General features: G+C 45.4%; 2 protein-coding genes across 3 annotated transcripts in view; one reads left to right on the top strand and one right to left on the bottom strand.

Moving 5' to 3' along the window:
• Nucleotides 1-1,502: 1,502 nt before the first annotated feature.
• On the bottom strand, nt 1,503-12,984 carry ZFYVE19 (zinc finger FYVE-type containing 19). Of its 2 annotated transcripts, XM_074824123.1 has the most exons (12): nt 12,681-12,984; nt 12,003-12,124; nt 10,124-10,177; nt 9,440-9,600; nt 8,063-8,208; nt 7,065-7,179; nt 6,388-6,597; nt 5,802-5,881; nt 4,971-5,081; nt 3,397-3,539; nt 2,643-2,678; nt 1,948-2,035 (listed from the first exon to the last, which is right to left on the bottom strand). In XM_074824123.1, the coding sequence occupies exons 1-11, from the start codon at nt 12,960-12,962 to the stop codon at nt 2,648-2,650; spliced, it is 1,455 nt and encodes a 484-aa protein (XP_074680224.1). In that variant the 5' UTR covers nt 12,963-12,984; the 3' UTR covers nt 1,948-2,035; nt 2,643-2,647. The 2 variants fall into 2 exon arrangements, with proteins under 2 accessions (XP_074680222.1, XP_074680224.1); XM_074824121.1 differs by lacking the exon at nt 2,643-2,678 and having other exon boundaries at nt 1,503-2,035; nt 12,681-12,981.
• Nucleotides 12,985-13,129: 145 nt separating this feature from the next.
• Nucleotides 13,130-17,029, top strand: part of LOC141923269 (transmembrane protein 263-like) — a 247,878-nt gene continuing 243,978 nt past the window's right edge. Inside the window, exons 1-2 of the mRNA XM_074824118.1 lie at nt 13,130-13,430; nt 16,151-16,220. Coding sequence (XP_074680219.1) covers nt 16,194-16,220 — 27 coding nt within the window. The 5' untranslated portion in view covers nt 13,130-13,430; nt 16,151-16,193. The remainder of the gene's footprint in view (nt 13,431-16,150; nt 16,221-17,029) is intronic.

The raw sequence follows: 17,029 nt of genomic DNA, 5'->3' as shown, positions 1-17,029 counted from the left end.
CTTTGTTACTGATGTGAACAGGGTAGGGCTTACAAGACACAAGGAGCTTGAAGTTTAGTTGTGGCTGATGAAGCATTCAAAATGTTGCAAGTAGCACATCAGCTTATACTAAGATATTTAAAAAAAAAAAAAAAGCAGCTGCAGAGCAAGAATAAAAATGTCTACGAACTGCTTGGAAAGGACACAGGCTGAAGCCCAAAGGAGTGGATCAGTCTTAGAAGAGGTATAAGAACAGGTATTTGCATCTTCTCCCATACATGCAAAACACAAAGGATTGGGCTGTCTATTATCAGACTAATTATCTGGGTCAAATAGCAATGAAAAAGTGTCATTCCTACAGTAACACAAAGCCAGAACAGCATTTTGTTTTCATTTTTAAGACTGCAAGCTCCTCAGGGCAGTAACTCTCTGCTTCAATTTTGTGTAACACAGGGCTCATTGTGAGCTCTTGCATCAGAACAACTCAAGTAGTTTTCCTGTCTATCTGTCCCGAAGAGGCAGGCACTGGTGAAGCAAGGACTGCCAGGAGAAGGAGGATCCTCCACACACGTCAGGTTTTGCCACCCCTTCCTAACAAAGCGTTTTGAATGCACTGCTTGATACACTTGCAATTTTTAGCGTGTTAGCCTGCAATATTACTATTCTACATTGTCTGATCCAGGTTTCTGTTGAAGGGCCTGATCCAGTCCAGCATGTTAGCACAAATCCACGTTCAGCAGTAGTTTTATTTATTTGTTGTGCTCTGACCAGGGGTGGCCTGAGTTGCGGGAGAACACTGTTTCATCAACTCACCTACCGAGGCAGTGACCTTAAGCACAGGGGCAGGGCAGACAGCTGGGAGCGGCAGTGTCAAACCAGACAGGCAAGATTCATTGGAAACTCCCTGTCAAAGGCAAATCCTTGATTTTTTTTTGCCATTGGAATTTGTCAACCTTAGAGAGCTGTCTCAGAAGTCCTGGGAAGAGCTCATCCTGATGCAATATTAGAGCAAATTTAGGGCAAACTTTGGGTATTTGAAGCAATTCTGGGTGCTTTGGTCACCAGCAAGTGCCACTTGCATCTGGACTGCTTCCAGGGAGGGATATGAGTGTATTAAACTGAGCTCCTCTCATAGCCAGATAAAGAGCATCACACAGGTAACATCTTTATCCTACCAGGGGATCAAATAATAAACAGAGCCAAACCCCGCTTTCAGACTAATATGCTGTTTTTACAGACCACGTGGAACCTCGGCACAGCCACTGCAGATCACAATGCTCTGCATCTAAAGCAGATTACCTTTACAAATCATCCTTCATTTAGAGTATGTCAGCCACACTGCCCATCCAGGCAGTGTAGCCTCTACACCTTTTCCAGCCACACACAGAAATATTTTTGATGACTTCATGATCCTTCATTTCTTTCCCTAAGTCACTTGACACTAGGACTAACATAACATTACAAGAGGGCAACACTTTGCAAAGGGCTATCAGGCATTTCCAGGAGAGACTTTAACCACAGGCCTCTGTAAATAGTTTTTATTATGCTTTGGAAGTTCTCATCACACACGTGATCACGATGTAGACAGTTTTCTTAGCGCAAAGTGCTTTTCTGCCTGTTGAACCAGTGTGTAAGCTGTTAGCAAAAGCAGGAAGTTACTTATCAGCCAGTCAGTACTGCCTTAAACACACATCTTTACTGCTACCCGCATTGCCTTACCCTCTGTATTTATAGACTCATATCCACCTCCTCATATCAAGTCCTCATTTATCCCCAAGCATGCACAGCAAACCCTGCACTTCTCTGGTTGTATTTGTGAGGACAAAGTCACACGCCCTCCAAGCCTCTCTCAGATTACAGCACATCCTTTAACTGTCCAAAACATCACCCGTTTTGGCTGCAAATCCACTTGGCCTCTTCCCATCTGACCGACTCCTCTCTTTTCCCATTCTCCATCCCTTTTTCTGCCCATGAAGAGTGTGATCACTTCTGCTTGCAAGGAAGATGATAGCGGGAGGTGCGGTGATCCTTCAGGTCAAACTCATCATGGCCTTCCCTGAGAAGCAAACACAAAGCACAGTCAGAAGTAAATACCCAGGCAGGGAACTCACCCTTAGCCACTGCGCAAGATGTCTCCCAGCAGCCCTTAACTAGAAACCTATCCCAAGGGTTAGCTGTGAGGACCCGACTGGCAGTCACGTGGACTGACTACTTAAGATATTTGCTTATAACAGAAACCTCTGAGGTGCTTTGTGGAAAGGTCTGCTCATCCTTGCCTGCTGGAATGGGAAATGACAACAGGTCCCTCTGTCTCTTTCCCTCTTTGAGAGATTCATGTAACTGGTGGCTCATTTCAGCACCATGTCTGTGATTTCCAGGCACATTAGCAACTCCTATGAGAACAGTCAAAATGACAGTCTGCTCCACACAACTCTGAAAACTAACTGTTGTGGCTAAAATACAGCGTATTGACAGCTGTCTAAACCATGCTCAGAAGCAGGCAGTGTTGAGTAAGACACAAGCTGCATCTGCAGTATGCAACTAATACACTCACTCACCTGTCAGACTGCTGATTCTGCTTCTACTGATGTTTGCTGTCTGACGCTTTTGTTTGTCTGTTTTGTTTTTAACTGTCTAACATTGCCAGTCAAATGTTTTCTTACCATTTTCATATGTTCTCTCCCACTCCATTTCCATCTCTACAAAAACATTTGCAGGAAATGAGAGAATATACACAAAAGCATGTCTTAATTTCCCAACCAGATTCTTAGCATCCTGCTGTCTAAATGTCATCCAGCACTACTCTGAGAACCCAGCCAACTACCTAATACTTTTGAGGCATGAAAAAGAGAAGCCACACAAGCTGTGAGGAACTAACCCTCCAAATCTGAGGCATGCAACTTTTTTGTCAAAAATCAAGCTACAGATGTTTAAGAACTAGGACTATAGCTGCTGCAAGGCCTGACTGAGGAAGAAAGGTTCACCCATATATATTTCAACATAAATCAAAAATTTTTTTATATGGTTTAAGACTGCAGAGTCTCAACCTAAGGAAAGCCTCAGGAATTTATACTATCTGATCTCCCCTCTTACGGGAATCCAGCCATAGGAGCTGAACAATAGTCTCACTTATCCCATCCCACGCGGTGCAGCACATCAGCTGCTCCAGAGAACACTCAGACAATGTGCCCAAACACACACTGGAGAATATTTCCGCCTAGGACAAGTTTAGTCCCTGAAGCCTGGGATAACTACTGATTGCAAAAAGTATTTCCATAACTAGCATTCAGATCAGATCTGGGTTCCTCAAATCCTCCCTCCTACTGCCTGGTTTTCTGCTTGATGGGAAGGACAAACAAAAGCAGCCAAGCTTACCTATGACCCGCCTCTCAGACCAAGAGGAATTGTGAGACTTACCGAAAACAGCGCTGGCAGTAGAGGTCCCTGTCACAGCCATGGCAGCGCAAAGTAGCATCTTCGTTGCAGATACAGCACCAGGGTAACTCATCCTCATCACTGTCATCTGCCCTGGCAAGAGCTGTGATGGTTGGAGCATGGCTCTAATTCACAAAGAAAACAGAGACACAGAATTCAAATGCCAGCAGAGACAATACAGGACTTTCATTGTAATGCATGGTGGTCACAATGACATGTCACATGGTTCATAGTTCACTCTCTATTGATCCTAAGTCTGAGATGAACTTGCCCAGAGCCCAAGGATAGGCTCCATACATATCTAGACTGTTAAATAAAAACCCAAGGCACTCCCTATCATTTCCTCATGAATCTGTGTTGCCCAGAAGGTAAACAGGTATTGACCCTCATTTAGTGTCTACAGCAATATATACCAACGTTGTCCATACTGTGTTAAGGGCATGAAGCCCAGATCTTCTGGCAGGCACCACAGCAATATCAAATATGACTGACAATCCGTGCTGCAAAAGCAATCAAGCATTCTGCTGAAAGCAGTTATGTGGGAAGGGAAAGCAGTGGGAAGGTGGCGGGTTTGTTTTCTCCCTGTTATAGAAAGAAAACTGAGGGACAAAGGAAGTGATCTGCCAAAAGGCCCCTACTATTGATTTGTAGCTGAGGTTGGGCCAAAAATATCTTCCAAAATCATAATCTAAAAATCTATCCATAAGGCCATCTATTGTCTCCTTCGGCTTTACAGAGAACTATTATGGAACTGAACAGACACACACACACTAGGACACAGTGCCCGAACACTAGCAAAGGCAGCTTCCTAACACAGCAGCAATAAGATGGCACTATCTTTTACATCAGTAAGCCCAGAAGCGCAAGGTGGCATACCTATGAGATGGATGTTTTCAGTAATGCTTACAATGAAATAATTTCTTCCACTGGGGACAGGCTTGTCAGGTGTCTGTGAGTCACAGGTCCATTTAATTCGTGTAATATACATTAGAGGTGTATGTATTTCTATAATAGGCTGGAATCCACTCTGAGCATAGGGTATCTTGTTACTAATTCCTTCCTCTGACGTTACATGAGAATACAGACAGTCGATTACTATCTAGAGGTTCTATTCTGCACATGCTGAAAGCACTGGCAAACCTCCCACTTACCCTGGTTCAGGCTGTATGGTACTAGACTGTGGCCTTCTTGGTCGAAATATATTAGTGAGTTAAAAATCCCTTTTCTAATATCCATCTTGAGAGGTCTATGCTAACTTCTCTGGGTTTAGAGGACACCATCCCATTCAGCAGAAAGCCAGCTTGAAAGCAACTGTATTCCTGGGAGCAATTCCTTTTAAAAGTATATCCTTTTAAAAGTAAAAAGGATGACTTACAGCTGTGCTCAGGGCTGGACAGCCTTGCAGAAACCATTCAGCTCGTCTGCTCTGGAAAAGCTGGTTGGTTTTTTTTTTTCCCTGCATCAAGCCTAGGATACAGCAAACTTTTGCTGCAGAACTGTACTCTCCTGAGACACTGGAACATGTCATTTCAAGAGGTTCTGACCAGCTCACTGACCTTTTGCTTTGCTTTCATACGTAGGTTCTGCTGCGAGGGTCCTGCTTGGGTGGTCTGATCTGGAGGAATGTTGAATCCACTTGCTTCATCCAGGGCTGCTTCCTCTGTGAGCTGGTAACAACAGAAAGCAAGAAGCCTCTTGTTTCAAACACAGTTGGGAGCCTCATTCTAGACTCTAAACCTCCTGCCCTTCTCCTTGCTCTCATGCAGTAACAGGAGATGACAAGTCTGAATACAGCTGGTGTTGTCCAGGCAGACGTGACCTTGCTCTGTCTGCGCTCTGAACACTGTGTGTACATTGTGAACAGTCAGGGTAGCAGCAGGGGTTTTCAACTAACACACTGTGCTTTGCAGTGCAGCTATCAGCAGACCCTCAACACCACGCTAATCACAGGCGTGTGGTCTGTAATCAGGCAGAAACTTAAGCACAGAAAGCTTGTGTCTACCTGCAAGACAATTCACGTGACATTTTAGAGAGAAATCTAGGCATAAGCTGCGCTAAACAGCACACATCTCATCACCCATGTTCCAGTTGGGTGGGGGAAAAGATCAAGAAGTAAGGAAGCACCAGCAGAGTGGGGTTGGAGAGGACACATACCACAAGACACACCAAGCATGTATGAGAAAGACAACGTGACAGACTAGAAGTAATGTTGTCAATCGCCTGTAGCTTAATGGCCCATGGGAGCTAGTACTGGAAAAGCACTAGGAGGGGAAGGAATGAAACTCTGCCCAGGACCAGAAACACATCCTTCACACATTCACCAGGTAACATACACACTGGAAATAATTGAGAGCAAGATAAACAAGGCCACAGCTGCCATTTCTGACCTGTTTTAGCACTCGGCAAATGGCTTCCTCCTCAGCCACTTCCTCATCACTGTCTGGGAGTTTATAGGTTTCCAGTGTAACTGCAGGAGTAAGAGACAAGAGACTGTAACCCACACCTGTCTCAAACCTTGTGCCCATTTATGTGCTGGAGACAGTCCTTTGTGGCGTAAGCTGGTTTTGGCATTCTGGCACTGGCACAGCCAGATCCTTTTCAGATGGGAACTCCTCAAAAAGGGTGTACTGTTTGTTTTTAATACTGGAAGAAGGAAGGAAAAAATTCCCCCCAAAAACAGAGATTTGCTTTTTAAAAGCTTTGTTAAGCTCACCAGAGCATGCTAGAATTATCTCAAAGAAGGGTGCAAGACAATGCAGTCTGACCTTACAGCTCCAGCCTTACCCTCAACTAAGATCTTTTATATTGATTTCATGATGAACCAACCTGTACAGCTTTACAGACAGAACCAAATCTCAGTCAGTTTCTGGCAGAACAGAGGAATTAAATGGATAAACATCTCTCAGAAAAAAAATTACTCTGCCACAGGAACTTGGTTCCTCCCTTGGCACTGTATTGTTGACTGCTACCCACCTTTCTCTGGGTCCTCGCCTCTGAGCACTGCCAGTCTCTTGGCAACTTGTAGGATCTTTTCCTGCCTAGTGTTCTCTTCCCGCAGCTCAGCAGCAGCTTCTGCCAGAAGTTTATTCTTCTCTTCCTCTAGCTGTTTTGGGTCCAGATTTTCAGGGCAAACACAATCTTCACTCTCCCGATTGAGATCATTCAAACTTTGGCTACTAACAGCTGCAAACAGACACAGAGAACATGCTGGTGACTCAGCAGCAATGTTCCTTGGGCACAGACAACACGACTAAAGCAATAGTATGAGAGTGAGCTAATCTGTGGTTTACAGTGAGATTACAGAGAAAGCACTGCAGCTAGGAAGATAATGGTATCCCAGGTTCCGATGTTTTGTAACAGAGCACAGGTGTGTTAGGAGTAGCAACAGTTCCTCCCCAGGGACAGGTCACGTCAGAGAAACAGAGAGGAGCAATCTGAATAATACAACCCTGAGAAGAAGAACCATCTCCAGGCAAAGACAATGAGACCAGTACGGAGCCAGATGACTGCTCTTGGTCAGTTTGGGAGTCGTAAGGGGAGATAAGGGCAAACTGGACATGCAGCTCACCTGTAGGATAGACATATTCCCTTCTCACTATAGCATGTACATTATCAGACAGAAACAGGTCTTTGGAACCCAGAAGAGATACCTTGAGGCTGGACTCTTGGTCTGTAATGCTCATCAATGGCAACTTCCTCAGACAGTTGAGTTAACAGGTCATCTGTCTGCTGGACCAGACTTCTGGTATCAGGAGGTTGGTGTACCTAATAAACAAGGAAGGCACAGGAAAAAGCACATGAGAGTAAAGTGGCATACTCGATCAAAGGAGAAGTTAGGTAACTAAGATCACCCTAGGTGGGAGGAGCATAAAAAGATGCATCCACTGATCTTGAGAGTCTCAGCTTGCGGTTATCTGGTGTAGGACTTTCAGGGCTTCATTCTCAGGTGCTGAACACACCAACTAAAAGCAGTTACCCAAACAAGGCAAAGTGGTGCTGAATGTATAGGATATGCTGCTGGGTCCCAACCCCAGCTCTGCCACTACCTCCAATGTAAATGAAGTGCCATTCTCAACAGTGCCAGCCAGCAGTCTCGTCAAGGCCGATGGTAACAGCTGGTGTGCAGCACTGCTGAAAAAGAAGCATGAGGAAATGATTCCTCGGGGACAAGATCATTCATATAGGCTTTGAAGGCATATATCCAACTCATCCGTCTGCAATCTCAGACTAACCACTCTGTGCTTCCATTCCCGGAATAATTAACAGGCTTTTGGCCAGCTGCGATGCAGTAATAACTACAAGATACAATTAGAAGGTAGGGTTGATAAGCTCCAAACACAGACAAACAGCTCTAAAAAAAGATCACTTAGGTATACAGATGGGCTGAGAGGAAAAAAGTTAGCATCTATTGTTAAAAATAAACACATGAACTACATTTGACATAAAGGAACACACTGCATTCAAACTGAAGCAGTGCACTGGTGAAGGCTGGCCATTTGCTTCTGGAGAAAATCACAGACAGGAAACAGATTTCTGAAGGAAGCCACCTGGACAAAAAAAGCTGAAGAAAGAACAGCTAACATGCTGGAACACCAGTTACTGTGTCAGCTCAGAATACATTGCTGGATAAAGAGCTGAGGGAGCTTACAGGTCTGGAAGCCTGTGAAGGAGGATCTCTTCCCTGCAGGACAGCCAACTGGTCCTCCATTTCCTCTGTGGATGGAACAGGTCCCCGGCAGTCCTCCTTCAGGGCAGCTAGCCTAGCTTCAATCTCAGCCTGAGTAGGGATGGACTCTGCAATTCAGAATAACCCAAGGGAGGAGATTATTCCGTTATTGAAAACAAAAGGTTTCAAATTTTGTTTTCTTAAAATTGTATTTCTTGCTGGAATCAGACTGAACAGCTGAGCAAAAACCTCCCTCAAACCCTGATGTGAATGAGGGATCATACTGCAGTAACTCAGAGACCACCCTAACTGCCATCCTTTTCTTCCAAGTCCTTGTCTCCTTCATAGTTTATGTCCTATCCATAAGGCAAGTATTAGGGTAATGCCATCTGGCAATCAGCTGACTTGGGATACTAGGGACAGGCAGAGAAATAAGTGTCATTTAAGCAGTACAGTCCATTGCTCCTCTTAATGTAATCCTAGGTGTATCAGACTGAAACGCTCCCCTCGGGTTTCAGGACGAGAGGAAATGGCCTCAAGTTGTGCCAGGGGAGGTTTAGTTTGGATATTAGGAAAAATTTCTTCACTGAAAGGGTTGTCAAGCATTGGAACAAGCTGCCCAGGGAAGTACTTGAGTCACCAGCCCTGGAGGTATTTAAAAGATGTAGATGTGGTGCTTAGGGACATGGTTTAGTGGTGGCCTTGGCAGCAGTTAGGTTAACGGTTGGACTTGATGATTTTAAAGGTCTTTTCCAACCTAAATGACTTTATGATTCTATGATAATCAGGTAACCACTTAGCATTGTGTTCCTTCCCTTTTAGAGATCACACATCATTTTTTAAATAGTTTATTCTCCCACAAGCACCACAAGGCTGTCCTAGAACCTGACAGCTGCGGACTGGGACTGGAGTTCTTTTCTTCCTCTGTGAGGCAAGGCTAGCCAGAACATTATCCCACAGAGACTGGCACTGCTGCTGCCCAGGACAACGACCCACAGGAAACCTTCTGCAAAATAGTTTGGCCAAAGACCCTAATTTCATTCTGCTCCTATTGGGCTTGACACAGGTTTTTACCCCAAACAATGGGAAATGAGAAAGTGATTTTACAGGTAAGATACTACCCCAAAACTGAGAAGCGGTTTCAATGGAAACCCCAAGAAGCAAAAAGAAGCTGGAACATTAATCTAAAATCATTGTAGAATTTGGCCATTGTGGCAGCAGGATGTGGATGCTCTGCCCAATTTTAACCCTAAAAAGGCAGGCTCTGAAAGCTCAGCACTTCCCTCTCCCTCCAGGTTCCATGTTTCCCAAGTAGCAGTGTTCCCACCCAAGATACCTCCGGTATCCTCCAAAACTCACTCGGTTTCCTTTCCTCCCTGAGCCTCTCCAGTCTCTCTGCAATAGCTCTATCCTCTTTTGAGAGTCCCCGATATCTGGAGCCTCCTTGACCCGAGGGTTTTGCAGCTGCCTTCTGTTGTTCTTTCAGCTGGTTTTGCTTAGCCTCAAAAGCTGCTACACGCCTGTGACAAGGATGGAAAAAAAACAAAAAGACAACTGAGAACAGGGGTTTAAACCCTGAGATATGAAAACATCCTCTGTCAACCCAACAGGCTATTTGAAGAATGTCAGTGCAGAACAGAACAGAAACCACTCCCTCCTGTACCAGGCTCCCCTGTAATGGCACAACGAGGTACTCCCAAAACTAAGGAAAACCTTAGCTCACAGGAGCAGCACATCTGGCACCATTTCCAAGGAGACAAGGAACATTTCACCACCAGGTTCGTGTTTCCAAGCCAACCCCGATCCGATGTAGGCAGGTGGCTCTTCATGAGTCTATTCAAAAGAGCACACCCCCCCCCCCCAGACAAACAAACAAAAACTCCAAACAACAAAACAAAAGTCCCATCCTTAACCTAATTCTAAACAAGCAAATACCCACATCACAACCCCCACTTTTGTTGGTCTCTAGAGGGGAAGAGGAGTGAGGGCCTGGAAGGCTACTCTGCGGCAGAAACAACCATCTGACTGGCAAGTGCAACTCACTTTTTGTAGTTTTCTGGTGGTGACCACTTTGCTGAACTGCTTTGAGATTCCTCTCTGGAAGACAAAAACAATGATTTCTCTGAACTCAAAATACTGTCAGTGCTTCACTCATCTAGTCTCTCAACTCAAGAGGAATGAGTATATGTTTCTCAACCTCCTGGTACAGCCCCTTTCATAACCTCATTAATATGGAGAGCGATCAGCTAATGGAAGGGATTAAGATAATATAGCTGCCTGGGACAGCAGGTGACTTCATTTCTGGTCCTTTGGTCCAGTTGTTTTGCATCTGGATGAAATGTGGTTTAATATGGTCACCAGTGATCCAAAGGAGGAGGGGCTGAAATATTCTTGCCTCCCACAGCCTGCACCTCCCAGTTTAGAGAGCAGATAGAGTAGTTAGGTAAGACTCCCAGTGTAATTAGCCTCCACGCAGCAGAACACTCCAAAAGGAGCTGTGGCATGCAACAAACACACAATTATATAATGTACAAGATAAATGAAATGTTTAAAAAATTATTATATAACCACCAGTATCATAATGACATCTTCTAGCACACTTGAACACAGTGCACCACAAACACATCTTGTGTAACTATCTTCTACTTTGCTGTATTCAGGTTGAGCTGCTAAACTACACAATTACATAAGGTAGCTGGCATATTTTATTCATTCTTAGAAGTCACAGCTACAAACACATCTGCGCTGTGCTAAGGCCTGTATAGCAACAAATGAATGCAACATTGTCGGACCGCTTTCCAGTTCTAAGGTTTCAGTTCTGAAAGCTATTTGCATGAAGAACAATAATACATGCAGCTTACAGAGCTGCAGCCTACATGTATTATCTACCTGCTATCCAGTCAGGGAGGATTTTTTTCTGCTGTAACTCTATAGTACTGAGATTAAACAGATGAGGAAAAAAAAAACCAACAAAAGAAACATGGAGAAAGGCTGCCCTGTTTTCTTAATGACTTTGGAGTTGTAAAGGGAAATCAGGACATTTCAAAGCTTTAAGACTGAATACTGTATTTTCACCATCAGTAGCTCACACTGTTTTCATGAGCCAGTGCTTCCAAAATGAAGACCTCTGCTAACGAGAAGCCCTCCTCCTTTAGACACCTGCAGAGCCAGAAAATTCCCCACTCACTGTGAAAATTCCTTCCTATTGGAGAGAAGTGAGGAAGAGAGGTAAGAGAAATACAAGAGAAGGAAGAGGGCACAGAAGAATTGGTTGAGAGAGGGGTTCTGGTGCACTTGTACTCGTGTTACTTGTTCACGTGTATAATCAGTACTGCTACTGAATTACGCCTTTTCTGTTTTCAACAGGCAATCTACAGGTTATGCTTGCGGACTTTTTTTTACTTTTAAAAGCAAACTGATTTTATGATGCAAATTGTTAAGTCTTCAGGCTACGCATAGCAGAGACTCTTCAACAATGAGCATCTGTGTCACTGTTTGCCAAGAGAGGTTATAACACTTTGAGCATCTTGTAAGGCTATTCAACTACTACACATCTGAAAAGACTGCCAGGGCTTTCAAAGGGGTGTAGATTTCTGGGCAAAAACACAGTGGGGCTTAACCTGGTCTCGTGCAGCAAAGATATAAGGCATTCAGTGTCCATCCATGAAGATTTAAACCCTGTTCTTTTAGAGTGTCACCATAGAGAACAGCCTCACAAATCCTGATTCCTATCTTTGGACTGGTCAACTCATGTAACAGCAGTTCAGTAATGGCCTGGCTTGAAACTCCAGGGTACAGGCAGCACACATGCACAAGCGCAAGGCACAGCTCTCACGCAGAAATCTGCAACACAACATTGGGATGCAAAATGAAGAAACAAAGCAGGACACTGCCTTTGGGTGAAGGAACACTCCCGTCTTACCCAGTTAGTTTTCCATGACATTGCTTGCACACCTTCTGCTGAGTGCTTCCACAGCGGGGAACAACGGCACTGAAGCTAAGGCAGCCGGAGCAGAACGACCGTCCACAGTTCTTGCATCCACACTGCGGAGAGACAGGAGAGGGGCAGGACAGGGTTTTGTCACCTAGTCACCGTGTACACCCCGTTGCTCTGGCTGGCCACATGCAGGAACAATGCCTGTGCCAAGGTGCGCTAAACCTAACGCAGTGGTTATGCTGATTTGTTAAAAGAACTGTATCGTCAGCTGCTGCTGAAGATATGGAGACTCTGGAGAGCCTCTGAGCCCCAGCACGTAACTCCTGCTGGGAGCAGAGACACCATTTCATCCCATAGTATAATAAAGCGTGTGTGTGTGACAGGAATTCTCGGAGACAACGACCGAATATTGGATTAGAGAATGACATCCAGTGACGATTTTTTTTTCTTTGTTTTTCTGCAGTAATGGCACATATTTAACGACATACCGATGCCAGGCACCACAAGCGCTCCGTAGGCAAGCAAGGCTAGGATGGACGCCGGTGGAGAAGCGTGCCTCGGCGCCGGGCGAGGCGGGTCCCCCGGCCCCCGCTCAGCCCCTCGCCCTGCGGAGGAGGCACCCGCGGGACCGGCCGGTCCTGACCCCCCCTCCGCCGGACTTGCCTCTTTCTTGAAGACAGAGAACTTGGACGCACAGCCATAGCACCGGCGATCCATGGCGCTACCGGAGGAACTCCACACTTTTCCCCCCACACCCCGACGATCCTTTAACTGCCGCAACCCCCAAGCGCGGCAGCGAGCCGGGGCTATCGGTAATGGGGAGGCCCAAACACAGCCCTCCCGCCCCTCACCCGCCGGGCACCACGGCCCGACGGGAGCTGTAGTCCTTCGAGCCGCCCCCAGCCGGCACTCCGCGGATAAACCCCACTGTCCAGGGAGAAACATGTCGCTGCCCGGGACCCGAGAACATCCTCTTGTGCCGCGCCATGAGCTGTGGTCCCTGCAGGCTGGTGCGGCGGCCCTGCGGCGCTGTCCGGCGGCGCGGCTGGGCCCAGGCGGCCACCATTTCCCGGCAGGCAGCGCGCGGGGCGGGCGGGAACCCGGGGCGCCCGGTGATGGCGGCGGCGGGGTTGAGGTGACGCTCAGCCTCTGGGCGATGGCGGCGGACTTGCCGGCTCTGCACGCCCTGTAGTGGGTCGGGGAGGAACAGGGGGCTCGGGAGAGCCTCTGCCCTGCCCGCCTCCTCGCCGAGGGGGCACACAGGGCGGGCGGTCGCCTCAGCGCCATTGCCGCGGCCTAGCTCTCTCTCTCGGATGTTCGCTGTCCCCGCAGTAATGAAGGGCGCTGCCACTTTTGAAGGGGGAGAAGGAGAACGGTCAGGCTGGGCGCCTCACCATACTCCCAGTGCAGCAGGTATAGTTAGTAGGCTGATGCATTTTTGCCCATTAGCCGTCATTAGATTTTAATAAGACAAAAAAAGTGCATTCTCTAATGCTGACAGGGTTGCACTCTTGTTTTTTTTCTTAAACCTGTGGTGACATCCTTGGTTCAGAAGACCATGAAATCAGCTGAATTGCAAAACTCCAGTTATCCCCAGACAGCACCTCTGCTGCCAGTGTTTTGTTTGTGACCTTCAGAAATGAATGGCCTACAGTGTTTATCAAAAAAAAAGTTACTGAGTGTACCTTTGGTTCCCATGAGTTATCTTGTTAATTGCCTGGGTTTGCACTTACATTTTGCATTCTTTCCAGTTTAATAGGTAAGTCCACACTGTAAAGACCTACACAATTAAATTAGAAAACTGACTGATCTATTCAAGAAAGTATGACTCATTAGTGTCTGAACAAAGCTAAACTCAAAGGAAAAAAATTGCAATTTCCCCTCTTGAGCTTTCAGAGTTTTTTAATGGTAAAGAACGTTAGAAAGACAACTGTATAAAACTTGGAAGCTAAAATTTGCACCTGCACAGCAATTGTATTAGACATCACCTGGAAATTCCAGGTACTGTAGGCATAAAGCAGGGAATCAAGATGAATATAAACCAGAATTTAATCAAATAAAAGACTTCCTTTGATGTTGTCTTTGCTATTGAGCTTGTCAATGGGAAAAGAGGAAGAGGAAGTTTCGATCTTAATGTTACAGTGCAACTTACTGATTGACAGGTGTAATTTGGAGTGCTGCTCTTTAATACAAATTACAAGCAGCGGCCCAAAGAACCTTCCTATCCAGAGAGCACCATCAACAGAGGCACATAGGAGGGAGCAAGACAGTTGAAGAAATTGAATTTACCTGTTTAGAAACGCCTCGGCTGAATTTGCTGGATGGAACTGAGAGTCGCGATGAGCGCAGAAGACCTCACCCTGCCGTGTCTGGAGAAGAGGAACAAGGGACAGTGACGTTCCCCTGCTGGTGTCCACCAGAGGGGGACCGGCCCCCACAGTTCTCCCAGCTCCTGCTCCAGAAAGCTATTTGGCAGCTGAATAGCAACAGCGTTTCTTTATTTCTTCTCTTGCCTGTTGATGTTTCCCATGATAAAGGGAACTCTGATTATTAAAATCCTATGTGACGACTTAGCCCATAAGGTTTTCGGTTTCTGTTTGAAGTGTAGGAGAGATTAAATGGTCTTTGGTTCATGTGTCTTCTCCTTGCCAAACTCAGTTGTGCACAGTAAGTTGTACATTCTCTGTCCTACATAGTTATAGCTGAAAATGCTGTGTTCTTTTCTAACTTGCTGTGAAACATTGCCCCAGTGTATTAGACTTGGCCATGATAATCTTGGGGCTTGATTACTATAATGGAACGCATCTAGAAGTAAAACTTTTAGTCTGAAAAAGTTCAAATTAATTCAAAATGTGGCTGACTGCCTACTAAGTCTCCCAGGCTGTAATATTTCTCCTTGCAGTTCAGTGTAATAAAAAGGGCAGATCATAACCATAGTGAAATTGAAAACTGAGTTTCAGTACTCTCTTGCTGTTTCAGTAGGCTCATTTTCTTCTTCTAGATGAGGAACCAACTGTACTATTGGCATGCCAAAAGCTGCCCATATTTTCTCTCAGGCATTGTTTGCAGTCCTGAAGGATATGGGTCAGGCAAAGAGTAAAGTCAAGACCCTGAATTTTAGGAAAGCAAGCTTCCAGCTGTGCAAGGAGTTAGTCAGTAGGACCCCCTGGGAAACTGCCCTCAGGGACAAGAGAGCAGAACAGAGCTGGCAGATCCTTAAGGATGCTTTCCATAGAGTGCAAGAGCTCCCGATCCCCAGGTGTAAGAAATCAGAAAGGAAGGCAAGAGACAGGCATGGCTGAGTCGAGACCTGCTGGTCAAACTAGAGGAAAAGAAGGAAATGCACAGGTGGTGGAAGCAGGGACAGGTATCCTGGAAAGAGTACAGGGACACTGCCTGGTTGTGTAGGGATGGGGTCAGGAAGGTCAAGGCACAGCTGGAGCTGAACTTTACAAGGGATGCAAAGAATAGTAACAAGGGCCTCTACAGGTATGTCAGCCAAAAAAGAAACATCAAAGAAAGTGTACTCCCCCCTGATCAACACAGCTGGCAAACTGGTAACAATGGACAAGGAGAGGGCTCTGGGGAGACCTTACTGTAGCCTTTCGGTACTTAAAGGGGGCTTATAAGAAAAATGGGGACAAATATTTTAGCAGAGCCAGTTGCAATAGGACAAGGGGTAAAGTTTTTAAACTAAAAGAGGGTAGACTTAGACTAGATACAAGGAAAACATTTTTTACAATGAGGGTAGTGAAACACTGACACAGGTTGCCCAGAGATGGTGGTAGATGCCCCATCCCTGGAAACATTCAAGGTCAGGTTGGACGGGGCTTTGAGCAACCTGATCTAGTTGAAGATGTCCCTGCTCAGTGCAGGGGGTGGTTGGACTAGATGACCTTTAAAGGTTCCTTCCAACCCAAACTATTCTATCATTCTATGACTGGGGTTCTAGTCACGCAAACAAGCGTCATCTCAACCACAGTTATTTACTTATGTAAGGGAAATGTGTTTTAAATTAAACACAAAAAAAGACCTATGAGTAGTACATTTTTTGTGAGTTTCTGTAGTGCTTTATTCCAGGCTGTTTTTCTCCTACAGCAGTAATTGACAGATCTCTGTTCTGGTTCTTACAGATTACAAAAGGATACCATTTGAAGGCCCTGATTTGCCTTCCAGATGGGAACCTGGACAGTCCTAAAGCAGGTAAGATTGGAATACATGGACACACTCTTGTCTCTTTCACACACACAGGCTTGTGGAAGTGGGTGCCTCTTAGCACAGATCTGGTTTTGTATGCAACTAAGGTAATACCTGTTTGTGTCATGAGGTATGTACATATATGGGAATACATATATATATTCATCACTGCTAGATACCTCTGGTTTTTAAGCTAAAATCCTTACATGTTGGATTTCAAAGGTGTGTTAAGTGAATGCTGAACTTTCATTAGAACCTCTCAAAATCCTCCTATGGTGGTATTTGAATCCTAAACTTTTGGCTATACTGTCCATTGTGTCTACTAGCTGCTCACTCTTAATTCATATATCTCAGAATATGAATGTTAATAGCAAGCTTATAAATAATTTTTATATATTGGCAATGCCTGTTTTGGGAGGGTTATTGTCTGTTAGATGCAAGTCCCCTTAACACTGTGCAGCTGGGTACACCTAAGCTCTTAGCAGGGTTTGTGAATTCTACAGCTTCTCATTTAAGATTCCCAACTAACTGTGGGTGAAAATGAGCAGCAGTCACTATAAGAAGGATGCCATTCATCAGGATGTTTTGTATCTTGCATTTTCCTGTTTGGTGGGCCACAGATTTATAGATGAGTAATGCATAAAAGTGGAGACTGCTGGCAGGAAACCAGAGATTTTAGCAATAATTAGAGGAAAGCTGAAGGTTTTGATATCTGTGGAGAGTCAAGAGGTGGTTTGGAGCATGTGTGGAAGCTCCAGCTAATGTTCATATCCCCTTAAGGAAAGCAGTTAACAAGGACCCCTAACAGAACTCAT

Source organism: Strix aluco, chromosome 4 (assembly GCF_031877795.1).
Source record: "Strix aluco isolate bStrAlu1 chromosome 4, bStrAlu1.hap1, whole genome shotgun sequence".
Classification (NCBI taxonomy): Eukaryota; Metazoa; Chordata; class Aves; order Strigiformes; family Strigidae; genus Strix; species Strix aluco.
This window is presented reverse-complemented; position numbering and strand designations above follow the sequence as displayed.